This window comes from Molothrus ater, chromosome 1 (genome assembly GCF_012460135.2).
Source record: "Molothrus ater isolate BHLD 08-10-18 breed brown headed cowbird chromosome 1, BPBGC_Mater_1.1, whole genome shotgun sequence".
NCBI classification, from domain to species: domain Eukaryota; kingdom Metazoa; phylum Chordata; class Aves; order Passeriformes; family Icteridae; genus Molothrus; species Molothrus ater.
Genome location: NC_050478.2, coordinates 57527443 through 57548200, shown reverse-complemented (window position 1 = coordinate 57548200; position 20758 = coordinate 57527443). Strand labels below are relative to the sequence as shown.

Sequence of the window (20758 nt, the reverse complement as noted above, 5' to 3'; positions counted from 1 at the left end):
AAATAACTGCTTTAATAAAGTTAGGGTATTGTTTGTTCTAGGTGGAAATTTAAGGGCCTTATTAATTCTGAAAAAAATCTGAAGATCAAATAATCTGTTTATTTGGAAAATATTTTTATTTTATATTGGGGGTTTGCTTTCTTTTGGCCATCATCATTCTTCCTTTATTAATTTCATTTTCTTGCAGAATTTATTTCCTTCCTTACTAGAATCCTTTAAAGTCCCTCCCTATTGAGTTCAGAACTAGTCTAAAATAAAATAAAATTATATAAAATACAATACCTTTTAGCCAGTTTTGCTTTGAAAGGTATTTTGACAGTCTAGCATTGCCACTTATGTGCCATTTTGCTCAGTCTGGTTGTGCATGAAACTTCCTAGTTGTAATGGTTTTCCTATATCTGAATGTTACAAAACACCCTTTTTTGTTGGGTTCTTTTCAGCTTGTTGGTCTTTTCTGAAGTTATACCAGGCTATGCAACCAGTTTATACATCAGGAATATAGTAAGTTCTAAGCATTTTCCACTATGTTTGGATTTTGGTTTTAATTTCCATGATTGCAGAATTACATAGCCTTTTTTAGTTTTGTTTGTGGGTATCTTGTTTGTTTTGTGGTTTTGTGTCTTTAAACCATGTATTTTTTTTTCTTCTGTCAAGTAGCATACAGTCAGAAAATCAAAGTCGAATCTGCATTGCTATAGACCCTGCCCAGCTTTTGAAAGGAGATATTATGGTGAGTTAATTGTATGGAATGAAAATCTATTGACATGACATTTAGTTTACAGTTTCTGACCTGTTTTGTGCTGTAAAAAAATTATTTAATCAAATGCCTGGAAATACTACAGAATAATTTAGGTTAATTTAGTCATCATTTTTGGCTTTCATGGGAATAAAAAATCTTGTAAAACTCAAACAAAAAGGTTTTTAGGAGCAAATTGTTTTCAAAACAATTCTTCTCAGCATTCTCATTTTATAGCATCACCAAGTCCAGTAAGGCCGGTATTACTCTTTTCTTTATAAAAATAACTGTGGGGAGTATTTGTAATTTGGCATTAAAATATCTTGCCCTCTAATTTGGCAGGCAGTGTGCACAACTGTAAAACTTATCTACTATAAAGAAAATGCCTAAGTAACTCTAAATTGTTCTGCACTCAAAAAAGTGATATACCAAATATGGGATAGATAATGTCCGAGGTCTGGCCAGCATAGGGTTAAATTTTGCTGTAGCCAGACAGGGCATGGTTTGGACCCAAAGGTTATTTTGTATGACCTCATGTTATTTTTCAGGGACAGGGGGAGGGCTTCCTTCCTGGTCAGGTATCGTGATGGAGGGAGTGCTCGGGTTTTGCTAGGGTTTCTGGGAGGTAGGGGGAGGAAGAATGGGAGAGGTCTGTGAGCAATCATGTGTGAATTGTCTAGGTTTTGTTTACTTGTACTCTCTGTCATTTGTATTGTTGCTGTTACTGTTTGTGCATCCAATTCTCCAGCCTGCTGTCGGGGAGAGGGGGAGGGATAGTGCTTGAGCAGTGTGTGTGGTTTGGAGTGTTTCAGTGGGAAGACTAATTGGAAAACACCATTTCTGAACCATGGTAGTCTTATTTGGCACCCAGTGTGAGGCATGAAAGGTTAGGATAGCAACAGGTCTGCTCAGAGTGGGTTTGAAACAAATTTCATCTAAGCATTTTGTTGCATTAGGTCTAGAGCCACTGGTCACAATGTTGCTTAATTTGTCCATGTAGTGTGGTATCTAACTTTATATATTTCCATACATCATGATATTTTTCAGAACAGGGAGAGGGATCAGGATTGTTTTGTTGGTGTACTATGTGATACAAGCTTATGATGTGGTAACATCAAGGACAGTGAGGGTCATTTGGATGTGTATTGACTGCTCTCCTGCCCTTACCTCCAGCACTACCTTTGGGAGTCCATTAATAATCATATCCTGTTTGTGGGGGGAACAGGGGAGAATGATTTTCCCCAGCTTTTCATCTCCTTTTTCTCTTTCAGGCCTCTTACAACAGTTTTTGAACATTTTGAATTCCCCTTGGATATTAAGGAAAGCTTGTTCTTGTGGCTAGGTCTGCCAGCTTTCCTTAGTCTGGTCCACACCATGTTAGTTACAGGAGATATTTTTTGGAGGGTCTTTCAGAGATCTGCCCTGAGGGTGGGTCATCATGAGTGGTATGGAAGGTAGGAGAAAATGAGCCAGCTTCTGAAGGACTATTCTGCTCCAATGGTTTGTAAGTTCACCCCTGAACAACTACAAGACTATGTTGAAGTGATAAAATATGCAAAAGAAGAAATGCTGTGGCAGTTCCAGAGAGGAATGAAGTTATGCAATGTGCTGGGCTCTGGCATCTGTTTATTGGACATTTCTCATTACCAGACAGCACCATCAGTGGGAAGGGAGGAAAGCATATCAACAGGCACTGTGGCCACTCAAACTGCAGCTGAACCAGGGGAACAACATGTGCTGGTAGCAGTTGCTCCTATACAGAAGAAAAAATCCAAGACTGAATCAATTGGCATAATGAGGGATGAAGAGGCAGTAGGGCACTCCACAAGAGGAAGAAGCAAGGCAATCACCTGATATCTGTCCCTGGGTGAGCTATGAGGTATGAGTAAAGATTTCAGCCACCAGCTGGGTAGCCCCTGATGACATGGCTGGTCTAATACTGGGATATTGTGGCCCATGATATGAAACCAGATGGTAGTGAAGTCAAGCAACTGGGATTTGTGTCCTGGAATGTGTACATTTGGATTGGGAAGAGGACAGCATCTCAATGTCAGGAGGTGACTGCTGTCAAGTATAGGGAGTGTCTTATATCTTAACAAGGGTGATCTATTAGTGCAGTGAGACAAGTGGAAAACCATGGAGAAAGGTATCCAGTACTTGCGAGAATTAGCTGTGCTGGAGGTACTTTATAAGGATTCAAATAATGAGCAATTCCCTATAAATCCAGATGAAGTCCAGTGTACACAAACATCGCATGTGGTGGAAGTTCCTAGGAAGTGCACCATTGCTGTATATGAACTCATTGACAGTGATATCATGGAAAGAAAGTGAACAAAGACCTTCCTCCCTATGGGCCTGCATCTTGTCCATGGAAAGACTGTCCCAGGACCTCCTGCAATTCAGAGAGGACTATCAGCAATTTAAAGAAATGTCCCATGCCCTGCCAGTACAGACCAGTCTCTGTTATTAGCAAGAAGTGTTGTCCTGCTCAAGAGAGAGGGTATACACTACAAAGTAACCTGTGGTTTTACTACATAACCATGGAGAGGATATATGGAGGTGGCATGGAAAACCCACCTCTGTCCTAGCAGCACTGGTGTGTGAATTGAGAGGAAGCACAACTACTGCAGGAAATTCTTCAAGGATAAATCCTGCTCCAGTTTCCAGTGAGTAAGACCTCAGAGAGAATAGGAGGGCTGATGCTACTTCCAATGCTCTTGAAGGGATCTCTATGCTTACAAGAAATAAGTAACAAGTACTGTTACAGGAGGGGCCCTACCTTCAGCCAGGTGTGGGAAAGGGACAGTCTGATTTATTTGACTTCATGGATCCCATGGCCTGGAACATCAGACCCACATGAGTGTGAGGTTTTAGCTGACACCAGCATACAATGTACCCTGATGCTGTTGAGATATGTAGGGGCAGAATCTTTTGCTGTTTCCGGGGTGACAGGTGACTGTAATGGCAGCTGTAGTGAACCTGACTGGGAATGAATGGAAAAACACCCAGCTGTGACTGGTCCAGAAACCCTGTGCATCATTGGCATAGATTACCTTAGGAGAGGGTATTTTGAGGACCCAAAAGGGCATCATTGGGCTTTTGGTGTCTCCACAGCTGCTGTGGAGACAGAGGAAATTGGACAGCTGAACACCTTGCCTGGTCTCTCAGAGGACCCTTCTGCTGTGGGACTTCTGAGGGTTGAGAAACAATAGGTAACAGTCACTGCCACGACAATGTACCCTTGACAGTAGCGCAACAAACAGTGACACCATGTTTTGTCGTAGCATGGCGGCCCTGGTCGGGTAATAATTAACATTGCCTCCATGATTCCAGAAGGTTGCTTTATTATACTATACTTATTAAGAAGAACATATCCCTTACAGACAGTCGGATACAAGTGGACCCTATTGGTCCTTGTATCCAAATGCCATCACCATTGGCCAATTAAGAAGTTACCCTTTGGTAAACAAATCTGTGCAAGATTTGCAAAAATGGTGCAGCAAGTGAAGATAAGAATTGTTTATCATTCTTTTCTCTGATCTTCTCACAGCCTTCCCCAGGACAATGCCTGGGAAAGTTGTGCCTGTCGCTCTCTGTGACCAGAGAGTGGCTGCCGCAATGATTCCTCATGAATGAAGTGATTCGTCCTCCAGAGAGCCAGGGAGTGGTGAGCGAGACTCGCTCACCCTTTATTAGTCCTGTATGACCAGTGCATAAGTCCACTGGAGAGTGGACACCACTTCTGAGTGCTGCTGTGCTGGGCATGCTGGAACTTATCTATGAACTGCAGTCCAAGGCAGCAAAATGGTGTCACTTTTCACATTGCTAATGCATTTTTCTCCATTCCTTTAGCAGAAAAGTGCAGGCAACGGTGTACATGGAGGGGTGTCTAGTACACCTGAAATGGACTGCTCCAGGACTTGAAATAACCCCACTATTTGCCATGTACTGATCCAGACAGAAGTGAAAAAGGGCAAAGCTCCAGAATACTTGCAACACATTAATGACATCATTCTGTGGGGTTACACAGCAGAGGAAGTTTTTGAGAAAGGGAAGAAGATAATCCAGGTCCTCCTGAAAGCTGACTGTGCCATAGAGCAGAGTAAGGTCAATGGACCTGCCCAGGAAATTCAGATTTTAGGAGTCAAATGGCAGGATGAGTGTTGTCAGGTTCCAATGGATGTAGGCAAAAAAAAAAAAAAAAAAAGCAGCTATGTCCCCATCAACCAGCAAGAAGAAAGCACAGGCTTTCCTAGCTGATAGAGATTTTTGGAGGATGTATTTTTCAGATTTTAGTTAGATTGTAAGACCTCTCTATCAAGTGAAGAAGAATGATTTTAAGAAGAATGGTTTTAAGTGTGGTCCTGAACAACAACAAGCTTTTGAACAAATCAAACAAAAGACTGCTCATGCAGTAGCCCTTGGGCCAGTCAAGACAGGATAACATGTGAAAAGTGTGCTCTATACCACAGCTGGGGGGTAAATGGTCTTTCCTCAAGTGTCTGGCAAAAGATATCCAGGGAGACCTGAGGACAAGCCCTAGGGTTCCAGAGTCAGGAATCCAAGGCCTGCTACACCCCTACTGAAAAAGAGATCCTGGCAGCTTATGAAGGGGTTTGAGGTGCTTCAGAATGATTGACATCAAAGCACAGCTCCTCCTGGAGCCTCAACTACCAGTGCTGGGTTGAATGTTCAAACGATATTTCACACATGCCACTGATGCTTCATGGAGTGAGTCATGCTGATAACATGGCTAGCTTGAATAGGAAACCCCAATTACCCAGGGATCTTGGAAGTCATCACAAACTAGCCTGTAGGCAAAAATTTTGTACTAACATCAGAGAAGCAGGAGAAGAAGGTGACATGCTGAGGAGGTCTCACTATGTAATCAGCCCCAGAAAATGAAAGCAATATGCTCTCTTTACCAACAGTTCCTGCCATATTGTAGGGATACATTGAAAACAGAAAGCTGCTGTATGGAGTCCCATGCAACAAGTTGCAGAAGCTGTTGAGGGACAAGGTGGATCAAGTCAGGTCACAGAGCTGAAGGGCATCCAGTTGCCTTTAGATATTACTGAATGAGAGAAATGGCCAGCACTCTACCATGGATGGTGTACACTGACTCATGGACGGTGACAGGTGTTCTGTGGGAGTATCTGTATCGGTGGAAAAAGATTAATTGGTAGCACAGAGGTAAACCTATCTGGGCTGTTGAATGATATCAAGATGTTGCTGCCTGGATAGAGAAGTTGGCTGCAAAAGTATGTCATGGAGATGCACACATACTGAAGAGTTAGGCTACTGAAGAACGTTGCAACAACAAGTGGATCAAGCTGCCAAGATTAAAGTGTCTCAGGTGGATCTGGACTGGGAACATAAGGGTGAATTATTTCTGGCTTGGTGGGCCAATGACACCTCAGATTATGAGGGAAGAGATGCAACATACAGATGGGCTTGTGATTGAGGGGTGGATTTAACCATGGGCTCTATCTCTCAGGTTATCCATAACAGTGAAATGTGCTGCAATCAAGCAGGACAAGCAGATAAAGCCCCTGTGGTATGGGGGACAATGGTCAAAATATAAATATGAGGAGGTCTGGCAGATTGATTGCATCACACTCAGGCAAACCCACCAAGGCAAGCATTACCTTCTTACGATGCTGGAAGCAACCACTGGAGATGTACCTTGTGCCTCACGCCACTGCCAGCAGCACCATCTTGGGCTTTGAAAAGCAAGTCCTGTGGAGACATGCCACCCCAGAAAGAAGTGAGTTGGACAAGGGAACTGATTTCAAAAATTGCCTCATAGACACCTGGCCCAGACAGCATGGTATGGAGTGGGTGTATCATACTCTTTATCATGCACCAGCCTCTGGGAAAACTGAACATTACAATGGACTGTTAAAACCATATTGAAAACAATGGGACCTTCAAACATTGGGATGTAGCAGAGGCCACCTGCTAAGTTAACACAAGAACTCTACCAATTGAGCTGGCCCTGCCCAATCAAAACCTCCACATACTGCAGAAGGGAAAAAAAGACCCTGTGGTGCATGAGGAATATGTTAGGCAAGACAGTTTGAATAAGTTCTGCTTCAAGCAAAGGCAAACCCATCCATGGGATTGTTTTTACTCAGGGACCTGGATGCACTTGGCGTGTAATGGAGAGGTACAGGGGAAATGTAGTGTGTACTTCAAGTAGACTTGATTTTTGGGTGAAAACAGTAATATTAAATTGTATAATGTTGGTTGCTGAATGACACTGCCAGTGTAAACAGTGAGAACAAACAGTGAGAATGGACTGCTCCAGATACACCAGTCATGAACTCCTGTTGCAGCTTGCAACCACCCAACAGCACACCAGCCCTTCTGCCTTAGAAGACACCTAGGACAGATGGAAGTGATAGTCATGAACTGAATGAACTCAGCAGACAACTTGAAAGGATTAGGCCAGTGGCTATGGAAATGATACCTGTGCTTGTGTGTGTGTGTATGTATGTACGTATATATATGTGTGTGTGTACATATATATGTGTGTGTACATATATGTGTGTGTGTGTGTGTGTGTGTGTGTGTGTGTGTGTGTGTGTGTGTGTGTGTGTGTAGATGGAAGGTGTGGGTTTTGGGCATGACGTAGATGGCATAGAATAAGGGGTGGATAATGTCCTGGTCCTGTTCAGGACAGGTTTAATTTTTACAATAGCCAGAAGGGGCTTGGCTAGGACACAGAGGTTATTATTCTATACCTGGGATGGGGAAGGGCTTCCTTCTGGTTTGGATTGCATGGTGGAAGGAGCAGTTGGGCACTGTTGGGGATTCTGTGGGGGGAAGGTTTGAGCAATTGTATATGACTCATTCATTTGTGGTTGTTGTGGTTTTTTTTTTGTAGACTCTGTTATTAGTATTGTTGCTGTTACTTTTCATTGTCTTATTTCACTGCTGTTTTCAATAAATTTTTATTATCTCAGTCTGTCATCTTATCTTTCGTGCCTCCAATTCTCTTCAGCTTGCTGCTGGGGAGAACGGGAGAGAGTGTGATCAAATGGTGTGTGGTTTGAAATGTTTCAGTGGGAACATTGAATTAGGGAATACCATTCCTAAACCACAACAGTGTCCAGATTTGGTATCAGATTATTTTTTCCCCCTCCCTATTCAATTCTGTATATTCTTTTGTTCTTTCACTGAAAAAGGGAGAAACAATTTTTAAATATACTATTATAAATTGGCATACTTTGAAAGTTTGAGACAGTTTCAAATTAAGGACATTTCGTTAGTTTTTGAAGGACTGTTGGTGCCTAAGGAAATGGAATAGATCACAACAGAAATCAGTCTGAGGTAAACTCAGTATCTCTCAAATGAGATTTTAGAATGGAAAAAGAGCATGTAGCTTTTCAGTAATGCATCATTTTAAAAGAGACAATCTTCCATAATCTCATCCTATTATTTGAGATAATTCTGAGCAAAGCAGTGTCTTTTTCAGCACTTCAGTATTTCCTAAACAAAAACCTTAGTTTTGAATATTTTTTTTATTCTGTCTAAGCAAAATCTTCAGTGGTATCAGACAAAAATAATGATCTGTAAGATGCTCCACCTCCAATTCCTAAAAGGTTTAATTGTTTGAAATGCATGTTTGTTTGTTTTTAAAAGGTAAATATCCTTTCTTGCCTTAGATTTAGGGAATTTGTTAACATCATGTGAATTGCATGTGGTGATACAGAACAGATGCAGCTGTTGAAAAGCTGCACTGACATCTGCAAATGCATATAGGAATTTTCCAGCACATTACAGTGGCTTGCATTAATTCTTGATTATGGCATCAAAAGGTAGTGAAGTCAGAATTCGAAGTTATGCTTAGACTTCATTGAAAGTTTATTATGCATACTGAGCACTAAAAGATATTTTTAGTCTATGGATATAGAGGTAAAATATTACTGATTGTAAGAGAGAACAGATTTTCATTAAAAATTACAATTCTCCGTAGGTAAGTTCGTTAAGACAAAAATTAATTTAAACTTAAATTAGTTAAAACTTTAAATTATTTAATTTTAAGATAATCTGGGTTAAATCTAAGGCTGGTACTTTGGATTAGAAAGTAGAAAGAAGGAGGAACTCCCTCTGTCATTCAGTATTTTTATAAATGAGATTATGTAAAAGACAGTACATTTTGAATAAATCCAACAACTGTGCAAAGCCAAAATTTAAATTATGTATGAATGTATATAAACTTAAAGATGCTCTTTTCAAGTATTTTTGCTCACATAATACAATTACATGGAGTTATCACAGTTACTTTGATACTAATTCTACATTTTGGAGCGGGTTAATGTGGGAAATAAATTTGTAGAGACCCTCGAGGGGTAGTTTTAGATGATTCGCTTTAAAGCATCTACATCACAGTGTGGCAAAAAGCTGATAGGCCAAGAAACACTTATAGTGTATTGTAATTAAGAAATAGTAGGCTTCTGATTGTGATGGCATGAATTATAACATCTGTATTGTCTCAACCTTCTCAGCAGACTGAAAATAAAGTTTTTAAAACGCCTCTCAGTTGCCTCATCTCTAGATGATTAAAAAAAAAAACTTCCAACAGGTTAGTTCTAATATCTCTCATCAGGGCTCTCTTAATTCTGTTTCTGTCCATTTTTCACTTCTAGGCAAACTTGCCTTTTTCATCCTTTATGATGGTGTTTTGTCTTTACAGAGTTGCTTGGCATGCTGGAGATTGAGCACTTGTTTATTGACTCAAGCAGTCAAACTTTATTCATACCTTACCTTTTGGTAATTAAAGTCAAATTTGGTAATCAAGTCATGCTGGTAGTTGTGTTGGACTAAAAGGAAGTAGATCCCTTTAACAGGGGTGTGTACATAATTAGTGCATGTAGAGCACTGTCTAAAGAAAGAAGCAAATACTATTTTACCTGGTATTGCCAATATACTGTAGGGGATTCTCTTAAAACAAACAACCAACCTCCTTGCTTTCTGATTAAATAGAGATTACGTGCATAGAGAATCACCCAGCCCTTATAATGGTTTAGGAATATGTGATTTGCATACAGAATACTTGACAAAAAAACATTTCTGGTATATGGGCTGAACTATTTCAGAAGTTGTCCTGTGTGCCAGGTATATGGTGAGTGCTGATTAACTTCTGGAATTTAGGATATCATGAGGTTACTATAATGAAGGCTAGATAATGAAGTAACATCTTGTTAGATTTTTAATTCTGTAGTGAGAAGAATTTCATCACTATATTTTAACCTCAGCTTTCAGAAGCATCCTTCATAAGCTCTTACATTTTTCTTGCATTATTTTATTTTGAGTAACTCTATTCTCTTCAATTGTTTACCATTTTCTATCTAGGATGCTTTTCTTATTCTGACTTTAATAAAAGTGATATTTGTTTTCTTTTTAATGCATTTCAGTAATATCTGCTTTATCGTAAAATCCTGATATAATCAGGATAGTATAACAAAATTTTCAGTCCTGTGACTAAGGTTGCCAAAATTTTTACATATTCCTGTAAGAATGCTGAGTGCCTTTGTGTGACAGTAAAGTCAGAGAATTAGTAGGTTTTGTCTAAGGGAAGCTGGTGTTAGAGAATGGGTATGGTGTTCACTTTTAGCTACTGAAATTCATACAAGATGTTTTTGTAGAGTTCTTGTTCAAGCCAAGGTGTGAAAACTACTATCAACTTCCTGCAGTAACTTAAAATAAGATCCTAACATTAGAGCAGGTTTTTTACAAATCCTAAAATAGATATAATCAGCTTGCAGGCTTGCTTTGAAAAAGTCCTCATATTCTTCAGTTATTTTGAAAAGAGTGTGCTGAAATTCATTAATTTGGTAGGGAAGAGGTCTATATACAGGTCAGCATTTCAATATTGTACACATACTGTGTGAAATATCACAGATTTTGTGATTCTGGCTCATAACCTACTGATGGGTGACTGATAACAATGAAAATAGTGATTATTATTTTTTACATATCTAGAAGTATCCTGCCTTGGACCTGTGTAATCTTAAAGGATTGAATAACACATACCCTGCTTGTTTCAATATCAGAGGTATCTACAATAAATTGTGTTGTGGCTGCTTTAATTAGCAACTAATATATACACATTTGTTCAGAATTGTAAGAAAATATTATCTGAGATAAAATGTTGTTTTGTTTTTCTAGATAAAGTGTTATCACAAAAAATACAGGTCAGCTACTCGTGATGTGATTTTTCGCCTTCAGTTTCACACTGGAGCTATTCAAGGACATGGCTTGGTGTTTGGCAAAGAAGATTTGGATAATGCCAACAAAGGTACTTGTCTTCTGTGGTTGGTTGGATGTGTATATGTGCGGGTGTGCAAGCATATGCTTGTGATGATCTTCTTCAGCACCCATTCTCAAAAGGATTCTTTTTTTTTTCCCCCTAACTTATTTTTGGGGAAAGGGAGACTGCTTTGAGTTAGTTAAATTGTGGTGTGTAATACCAGTAAAACTCTAATGACAGGAAAAGCTCTTCAAGCAAGTTAATTGTCAGAATAATTCAGATACTCCTACACAGTCCTTATCACCTTCTCCCTCATTTAAATGGTGACTCTCTTTGTTACCATTGAAGGAAATAAGATGAACTAAATTATTCTCTTTTCTGGCTAGTGAAAACAGTCATAAAGTCTGATAATGTGTTTGTGACATAGTCTGAGTCTTTTAATATGCTTCAGAATATCAAAGAATGGACACAGTTTTCAGACACACTTGAAAATGTGTCACACTAGTCCTCATATTTTCCAAATCATATTGTCAGTTTTTTTGTGTTTATATGCAGGATTGGAACTTCCTAAGCCCATGTTACTAGCAAACTAAAATGAAGCATATTTTCCTGCAGCATGCAGCATAAGGATACCAAAACTTTTGTGGTCAAGTATTGTGGTTTAAGCAATATGGGGAACAATTTTAATTTTCCTGGATATGTTTTCTTTATAAGTCACATCCATCTACTGTCTAGAGAGAGGGTTAGGATGTACATCTCTTCTGCTTTTGACTGATCTAGAAAGCAAGCAAAATTCCAGCTGGGATTTATGTGGTCTTTTCTGGAGAATGTGTGGCACAAAAAATACGGCTTTTAAAACCAGATCACTAAGCTGCAAGTGGGAAGGGAAGAGTGATGAGGGTACATGAGATAGCTGTAGAGAATCCTGATTTCTGAGTGCGCTGAAACTGCTCTCCTGGGAAACATCTTGCTGAATTCCTGTCCTTTCTTCTCAGATGACCGTTTCCCGGACTATAGCAAGGTGGAATTAGTGTTTTCAGGAACTCCAGAGAAAATTCAAGGTGAGCATAGAGAACCAAAAATATGCTTAATTTGAAAATAAATCATATTGAAATACACATTTTTTTAAAAAAAATTTTTTTTTCCTCTTTTCTTCAATTTGTCTTGTAAAAAATCTGAAATTTTACTCTTTCATTAAAATATATTAGTTACTGGTTTAAATTTGGGAAAGTTAATAAAGACTCTGCATTTATATGAGCATAGAAGTCACCAGATTTTGTTTTAAAGCTATACCAGAACACTTGCTACAACTAATAGAAAACTTTAATGTATCTGTGTAAAACATAGATAGTAGGTGGTTTGGCTCAGCATAAGTGACAGCAGTGGCCTATTCCATAACCTCTTTTGGATGTTGTCATAATTGAATATGTTTGCAGTATTGAAGTTTGGACTGTCTTCAGTTTAGTATAAAGAGATACAGCTGTAGTTTTTCTTGGAAATGCTTCTGCTTTGAAGTTGGCTTGTAGGATATTCTGCATGCTTCCAAAATTCTATTCTAATATGTTTAAGATTATGTGATAATTCTTACTTGCAGTAAGAATTTAAGATTATGTAGATCATTGCAGCTTAATTCTGTTAATGAATGTGTTCTTAATAATTTTATGTTGTCCCAAAAAGAATGGATTCTGCCTAAGACTGATGGAAAACCAAATACTCTTAACTGTCTCGCTTACACATATTCCCATTCAGTGTCCTCACTGTCCTGTGAATTGTATCTTTTCCTCCTTTTTTTTCCACATGAGTTTGATAATCTAGAAAATTATGGCCATAGCCACTAAGAAGTTTGATTCTGTCCAACTGAGCACAAAAATCTCACTTAACCTGTTTGAAGGCAATAAAAGAAAACCAGTTTTATAAATGAATTTGTCTAGCTTGTTCTAAATGTTTCTGGATAGTAAATGTTTGAAGATAGGCCAGTTAACATGTCTAAAAAAGGACCAAAATTTTTTTCAAGTTTGCCTTCCTTAGATGACAAATGAGAGGTGTGGATTTCTTAGTAGGCTTCAAGCTGTTGAAAAGTAAGGTTCTAGGTAATTGGATATTTGAATTCAGTTGCTGTCTGAGGAATTAACTAGCTAGGAAGAGCAGCTCGTCTTTGTTACTCAACAAGTTATATTTTTTTAAGAAGAAGTCTATGCAGCGGTCTGGGAAGATGTTGAAAAATTCTTTAACTCTAGCACAATAGTATACGATCCCTGTATAATGGTTAATGCTTAGTTTTGCACCATACAGTGCTTAATATAAATACCAGAGATAAATGTGACCTTGTGTTAATTCTCTACATCTGTGCCAGCTTGTGCCAGCTAATGCGTCCTTATTTACTTATATTAGTGATTAATATGTACTAGTAGAGAACTTAGTTTTGAGAACAAGGATCATCTATCTAAGAACAAAGAATGATAAGAGAAGGACATTATGACATCACCACATTACAAATATTCTCAAAGAGAAGAGATTAATCAGAAAATCTGGAACCATATCCAAATAAGTCCACAGAAATAATTAGCATATATGCATGTATTCAGGAAATGTGATGAGTATGTATTTGCTTCAGGAATATACTGTGGTCTGTTAGGTTACTGGGAGTACCTGCTTTGAGGAGAAATCCCCAAGCAGCCAACACTACTAGTTATGTTGGCTTTCTAACCTATGAATTGGTTGGAGAGTTTATTTCCTGGTTTTTGGTGACATCTTGAAATTCTTACTTACCATTTCTGCAAAATGAGCTTTCCACATCTGAAAATATTACAGAATTATAGAATAACTACAGGGTATCTCTGGTCCATCCTCCTGCTGAAACAAGGCTCATTTGTAAGATCAGACCAGTTTCCCTAGAGCTTTGTCGAGTCAAATAAAGAAAATCTTCAAGGACTGAGACATCACAGCCTCAGTGGGTGGGCTATTTAAATGTCTGACTGTCCTCACAGTGGAATTATTTTTTCTCATGTTGACTCTAAATTTATCTAGATTCAAATCATTCAAATAATTTTCAAATATTCTTTTCCTTCTGCCTTGCTCCAAACTGGCTGTCTCCTCTACAGCCTTCAGGAGGCTGCTGTCAGCTCTTTTTCAAGACCATCTCATCTCCAGACTGAAGAAGCCCTGACCCTTCAGCTTTTCCTCACAGGGAGAGTCTTCCAGTCCTGAGCACCCTGGTCATGCTCCCCTGAATTTGCTTCAATTTGTTAATATAATTCTTGTATTCTGTAGCTTGAAGCTGGACACAGTGTTCTAGAACATAACTGACTGTGTTATTTTTAAGAAAGAATGCAGTTGCCAAGAATATAATATCCTTGAATATTTAATAATAAAGTTTCTAAATCTGCCTTGTTACAAATGTCGTCACAGAAACTCTCTATAGATGGCTTTTTCCAGACTGCATATAGAGGTACAGGACCATAGCATTCTTGTCCTAATTGCAACTATTTTTGTTTTAAATGTCACAGTATATGCATAATACCATTGCTTTAGAAAAATTTACAGTAGGACTTGCTTTGTAGACACAACCGAAGGTTTGATAACTGAGGATTTCTTTGTTCCCTAATCTAGACAGAAAAGACAGTCTGTTTGATTTGTATCAGTATCAAAGCCAAGTTCATGGTCATGAATTCTTGATGCCTGTGCTTTGCTTTTGAATCACTGCATTATGCCCAAATTCCTCGCTGTATCCATTTAAAACCTGAACATTATTTAATGCCTTGTTAAGGGCACAAAAACATGGGTTACTGCTGAAAATTCCAGGTGTGTTCAGCAGAGCATACTTAAATGCAGCAAAACACATTGAAAGCCAGATGTCTAGTCTCAGATTCTGCAGAGCTGCCACCTTGGAGGAACTGGAAGGGACATGAAGTCACAGTTTTCAGCTCTTCCTGTTTATCCTTAGTGATAAATTACTCTGGTATCAGAATGATAATCTATATGAATCAGAATGAAATCTGTAACAAAGTCTAATTTTATTATTCCTTTAGAACCATCTCCTTATAGATACTCATGGTTTCATTCTCAGAAGCTCTTTATCATGTCTGACCCTCTAGGGCTGGGTGGATCATCTTCGTTAGCTGTGTTTAGGGACTGATCCAAGTTATCAGCCTACATCATAATCAAAAAGCTCAAGATAAAATTCTCTGAATGATAAATTATAAATTAAGCTTTTCTTCTTTTTAAACTGTTTTATTTAACCTTTCTTTCCCTTTTGCTGCTTCCTACATTTTAGAATAGGTAGTTGCCATTCAGGGAGCAAAGGTCTGTCAGAAGGCTACATACATACGTACATATGTGTGTGTATATAATTACATATGTGACTAATTTTTGGTTTCAAACACATGTCTCATTTTAGGATGTGAACACCTTCATAATGATCATGGAGTAATAGTTGATTACAATACATCAGACCCAGTGATACGCTGGGATTCCTATGAAAATATGAGCTCTGATGGGGAAGGTGAGTAATTTTGTCACATTAGACCAGAGCAAAACTTTTTGCAACAGTTCCAGAGTGTTCGAAAGAAGAAAGGAGACTTCATTTGCTTGAAGCTAAGGCCGCTTCACTGATGCATGAAGTAGCTTTCTACCCTTCCCTATTTGGCATTAGTGGTTCTAATTTAGGAAAGAAAGCTGTAGTAGTTGAGATTCCTGTCAATCCACAGAATGAACTGAGACATAACTGATTGATAGAAGTTACTTGTAAATTTGCCTAGAGACTTCTTCTCTTTGTTCAAAAACTTCTATTTGGAATTCTAATACAGAATTTTAAGAACAACAAAATTATATGGTGAGTTTGTAGCTTTTGGTTACTATGTTATCTGGAGTATTTCAGAACATGCACCAGGCTGTTAATAAACAAACAGTAAAGGGTGTGCCTATTTTAATATCTTCCTTTGTAAATGTTCTTGTTTACAGTGTTTTTAATTTTTTTTTCTGTAATCAGATGGCAAAAGATGAGAACCTCCAGTACTGCCTTCAGATTCTGACTCCAGTGTGAATGCTCTCCTGATGTTTTGCTTGAGTGAATGCTGTGCTTTTAATGGATGTAGTTTTCATGTAAGGACTCAGAATGTTACACCTTTGGCTGCACATGCATGCCTGACTTCTTACAAGTAAAAACATGAGATAAAGTATTGAATAGATGCCAAAGTTCTTGTTTTTACAACTTGCTTGTTATTAAATGAGAGACACATGAAGCTAGGATACTTAGGTAGCTGCTCTCTAGGTTCAGTTTCAATTGATTTTTATAGTCTGGATTTGGCATTGACCATCTAATGACCACATCAGTGAGGGCAGAAGCTTACTGGGAGCTTGACCTTCTACCACTGCCTCACTCTTGTAATAAGAGTATTTCCTAATGCACAGGAGACTCCAACCTGCAGAAAACTGGAGGAATAGAGAGGGTGGAAGGAGAACAATCATTTTATGCAGCAGGTAGACCACTCCATAGGGAGTCATCAGAGTTGGATGAGACTGTGCAGTGTATTTTAGGAGTAACATCACAGAGACTGAATCTTGACTGGAGGTGATGTCGTAATTCCTACCCATGATGTTTCAATTTAATTTATGATTACTTTCTCTTCCTTCCTCTCCCATCCTTTCCCCCTTCCTTTGCATACACCTAGCCCTCAACAAGCAATGCATTGATGTCAAATATTTTTTAATTGCTGAGATTGATTGGCTAGATGGGTTTGACCTTCCCATCCTCATGCATTGCATTGTAGGTAACTACAACAATACAGAAGTTGAAAGCAGAGATAAACTTGCAGGCAGCTCTCTGTTAGAAGACACAGAACTGTATGCTGTTCATGTCTTTGATAAGAGTTGGTCAGGGCCCATTTATAAGTACAATAGCTTGTTTGCCTGCTGTTCAGAAGTCATATGTGCTATTTAATAGATTTTTATATCTAATTTGTGTGCAGGGTACTTTTTAAATTACCTGAGATAGACCAGAAATATGATATGATAGCATAGATATTAAGAATTTTATTGTACATCTGCAAAAAACCCACTTGAGTTTAAGCTAGAAAATATACCACAAGATTAGATGTATATAGTTATTCTTTTCTCAAGTAAATATTTATGAGGCAGACTGTTGCCTTATGATATTCAATTACAGAATTGCAGGCAGAGCAATGTCTCTGCATAGGTTGGGCAAAAGATCACGAGGAACACATACACAGGTAACAGATATATTTTTCTCTTAAGGATGGGGTCTTTACTTAACACAAGTTTGAGCTTAGTCTGCTGCTTAGGGTAAATATAGTGCAGTTAGGTCATCTTCTGTGTAAGATTTATAAACACCAGGACAAGCTTCTCTTTAGGGTTTGTGCAGATGTTTAGTATCATGCTTGTGCGTTAAAAATGTGTATTGCATCCTAGTTTTCTCTAAGGTGAGAGACCACTAAGAGGAGAGGTGTATTTCACATCCAGAATGTGATCAAAGTCAAAAACCTTAGAATATGAGGCCTTTAGCTGTAATCCTGCAGTCTGAGAGAGAATCTCTTCTGTACTTTAGAAAATGTAAAGGTGCAATACATGGCACATTTGAAGTGCATAACAGTGGTGATATGTTTAAGGTGCAGGGAAGTGTCATACAGAGCAACATTTTCAGTTCTACTTTACATTAAGTTAAACCCATATCCTTATGTAGGAGCTGGTCTTCATGGTTTTACTTGTACCTGTTTTCCCACAAGAATTTCAGTGGTAATAGTATGAGATGTTAGTGTGACAGATGATTCTTATATTACAGTTATACACCTTTTTGTTAATTTCAAAAATGTGAGCCCATGAAATTCCTTACCAAGGTGATCAGGAATGCTACAGAAGAGCCTTGTGAACACGAATTGTTTTGTAGGTATATGTGGATGGAATGTGTATTTCCAAGTTGCTATGTTAAAATAGAAATTAGAAGTGAATAAGAGAGTAGTATCTCTTTTGAAATGGTACGACTATTTGGCTTTATTACCAAAAGAACAAAAGATAGGAAGACATGATAAAAGAAAAATATACCCAAAGGCTTTTGATTTACTGGCATGATACAGTATTATGGACATAAGCAACTGCCTTTTAAATGATCTTGAATCCTTTGCTAATAAGATTGTGTACATAGGTGTTCAATGTAGCCAGGCTGTATTCATTTTGTTATCTGAATTTAGTTCTTTATCCTTCATTCTTAATATTCTTATGGAATTTTGACAATTGGAAAGCAATAAATTATTTGCATTTCTTCTTATAAATACTGTTTCTTTTCAGATCCCTTGGGAAGTGGTCCTCCATAATAGATGAAAAATTTTGTTAAGTTCTTAATTTTCAATTTATATCAGATTTCCTCCTCCTTGAGCAAGACATTAGTACAGAGACTTCTGTTGCACTGATGTAAAAGTATGCATTTAAGTGTAGTATTTGGAACCAGAAGAATCGGATCTTCCCACTGCCGTGTAGAAGTCTTGCTTTTCCTATGTTTTTGAAGTCAGGAAAGACTTTTGTGATAAAAAGGGACAGAAATGACTTTTGATCTTTCTGAGCTCTCTTATTTTTTTCATTTAAGTGTCACTTACCCTACAATAAATGTGTATGGATTTAAAAAAGGTCGTTCATTTGCTGCAAAATAGCAAGATACCTGTGGCCACACGTGTAGTATCTTCCAAAATCTCTCTTAAATATTAAATGACAAATAATATTGAAAAAAGCTTCCCAAACCAGAGGAATTGAGGTAAATGGTAAAGGTTTGATTTGTCTTTTGTTAAGGAATTTATTTTTAGTTCTCAGTGATAATTTCCAGGATTATTACTTGGCATAGTGCATAAGAGATACTGTTCTTAAACACTTCCCTCCTGCTGAAAATGCAAGTCTTTTTTGAATAGGAACCATCAGTTTATATGAAACCTGCCAGTGGATCCTGGTAAAAGCCTGGGCTCTCAAGTGTTCTGAAAATGAAATCAGATTTCAAAAAGATATTGAAATAAAAAGATACTAAAATAATATACATTGCTAAAGAACATAAACTCATTTTGATAGAAAAGGTGAATTATTGGAAGAACAGATGAATGCTACTCTTCCTTTTGCACTGTCTGACTGCTTTATCTCAAGTCTATTCTAAGTATCCTGATAGCACACTAAAATTATTCTAGAGAGAAAATGCCACTTTTGTGTGTGGCATTCAGTTGCCTGAGATACAGGATTTTAATATTTTTTTAATTAAAAAAAACTAGTAAACCCAAAGTTCATTGTTGGCCAAAATATTATTTGTTTTGGTTCAACTGAATTAAGTGGATTGGCAATAGAAATGCACATGGTTCTTGTTCAGTATTCCATTTTAAGACATCTCACTTATTTTAACAACTGCTAAAACCCCCTGCACTCTTTTGTCTTCCAACTCTACAGTCTATGGAAAGAGAAGCACATGTGCATGTTAAAATTGCTTAAAATGACAGATGAAGGACTTTGATTTAGTCTTTACAAAGCAGATACTTAAATTTCTTTCTCAACAAAGCTTTGCTGTTTGTTTCCCAGCAAACTACCTTTGCTTGCTCAGTGGTGTTTGACCATTAGAACAGAAACAGCTCTGGCATAAAAATGATGTTTTTAATCCAAATAGGGTAGGGCTGAGTGAATCCAAATTCCTATGTCTCAGGAGTATTGCTTTCCAAATTTTCTAGTCTTTTGTAACTGAAATCAACAACAGTCAGTCAAAATTTGCCAAATATTTATAAACTGGTTTGCTTCTGCTTTTTTCTTCTCATAAAGGAATGTATCTGAGAAGTGTCTCCATGTACACAATAAATGTTTCCATGGAGGCAATAAATAACCAACATTCTGGTATGCACCCATGTCATGCGATGAGACAGGATGTTTGACTTTTACTGAGATTTTTTGTCCTTTTCAACCCAAAGTAAATAGCTATTCAGTAGGGAGATGCCCTCTTATGTTGTTAAACGCTTGCAAAGACCCCTTCAATAATGTAAAACTCAAAAGTTGAGGCAAAACTGCTTGGTTTTGTCACTTTACAGGAATGCAGATGACTACCAAAGAAAATGGCAGCTTTGATGCCATTTCTGGTGAGTGAAGCTGAAGAACAAATTCCTTGTGAATAAATGTTAATTTCAGTTTTTAGTCATGAGTTGGATGCAGTATCTTTTGAGACGAAGAGAAATTTGCTTGAATGTAGGGATAAAAATGTGTCCTCTAAAATTCCCCTCTATTTGACAGTAAAAATAGGGAAGCCTATAGAAGATAGACAAATTTACACTATAAAATGCTGCCGGCTTGAAACAGTATCTGAAACATTGTGGAGTGTCTGCTTTTAATTGATTTTTCTTTGAGAAAACTTAATTCTTCTATTTCTTGAAGTTTTGTATGTTCTTTTCTTTAACAGATATAATTTAAATTAGTTTGTCTACTTAATAATGAAGCTGACAAAGAGAGAAAAATTAATGTAAGATGGTTTCTTTAGTATGTTAGAAACATTGAATAGAAACATGGGATTACAAGGTTTCATTTCTAAATGTGCAGCAATAGGCAATTCTCTTTTGCCTTCCTCATTAATACAGCATTCATTTTAACAGTACTGTGGCTTAAATTTTTTGTTACCTCAGTATGTTAGGGAGTAAATATAATTTCACACAGATGTTTTCAAATTTGTGCTTGATAAACTAAGATTGTTCTGGAATGTATTTTCTCTGAGCTTATGCTTTGGAGATTTGGGATTTTTGGTTGTA

At 37.7% G+C, this 20758-nt stretch overlaps 1 protein-coding gene across 1 annotated transcript in view; it reads left to right on the top strand.

The window, feature by feature from the left end:
* Positions 1-20758, top strand: part of TNS3 (tensin 3) — a 213040-nt gene that overhangs the window by 105451 nt on the left and 86831 nt on the right. The window contains exons 12-16 of the mRNA XM_036398155.2: positions 441-501; positions 655-730; positions 10913-11042; positions 11990-12055; positions 15391-15495. Coding sequence (XP_036254048.1) covers positions 441-501; positions 655-730; positions 10913-11042; positions 11990-12055; positions 15391-15495 — 438 coding nt within the window. The remainder of the gene's footprint in view (positions 1-440; positions 502-654; positions 731-10912; positions 11043-11989; positions 12056-15390; positions 15496-20758) is intronic.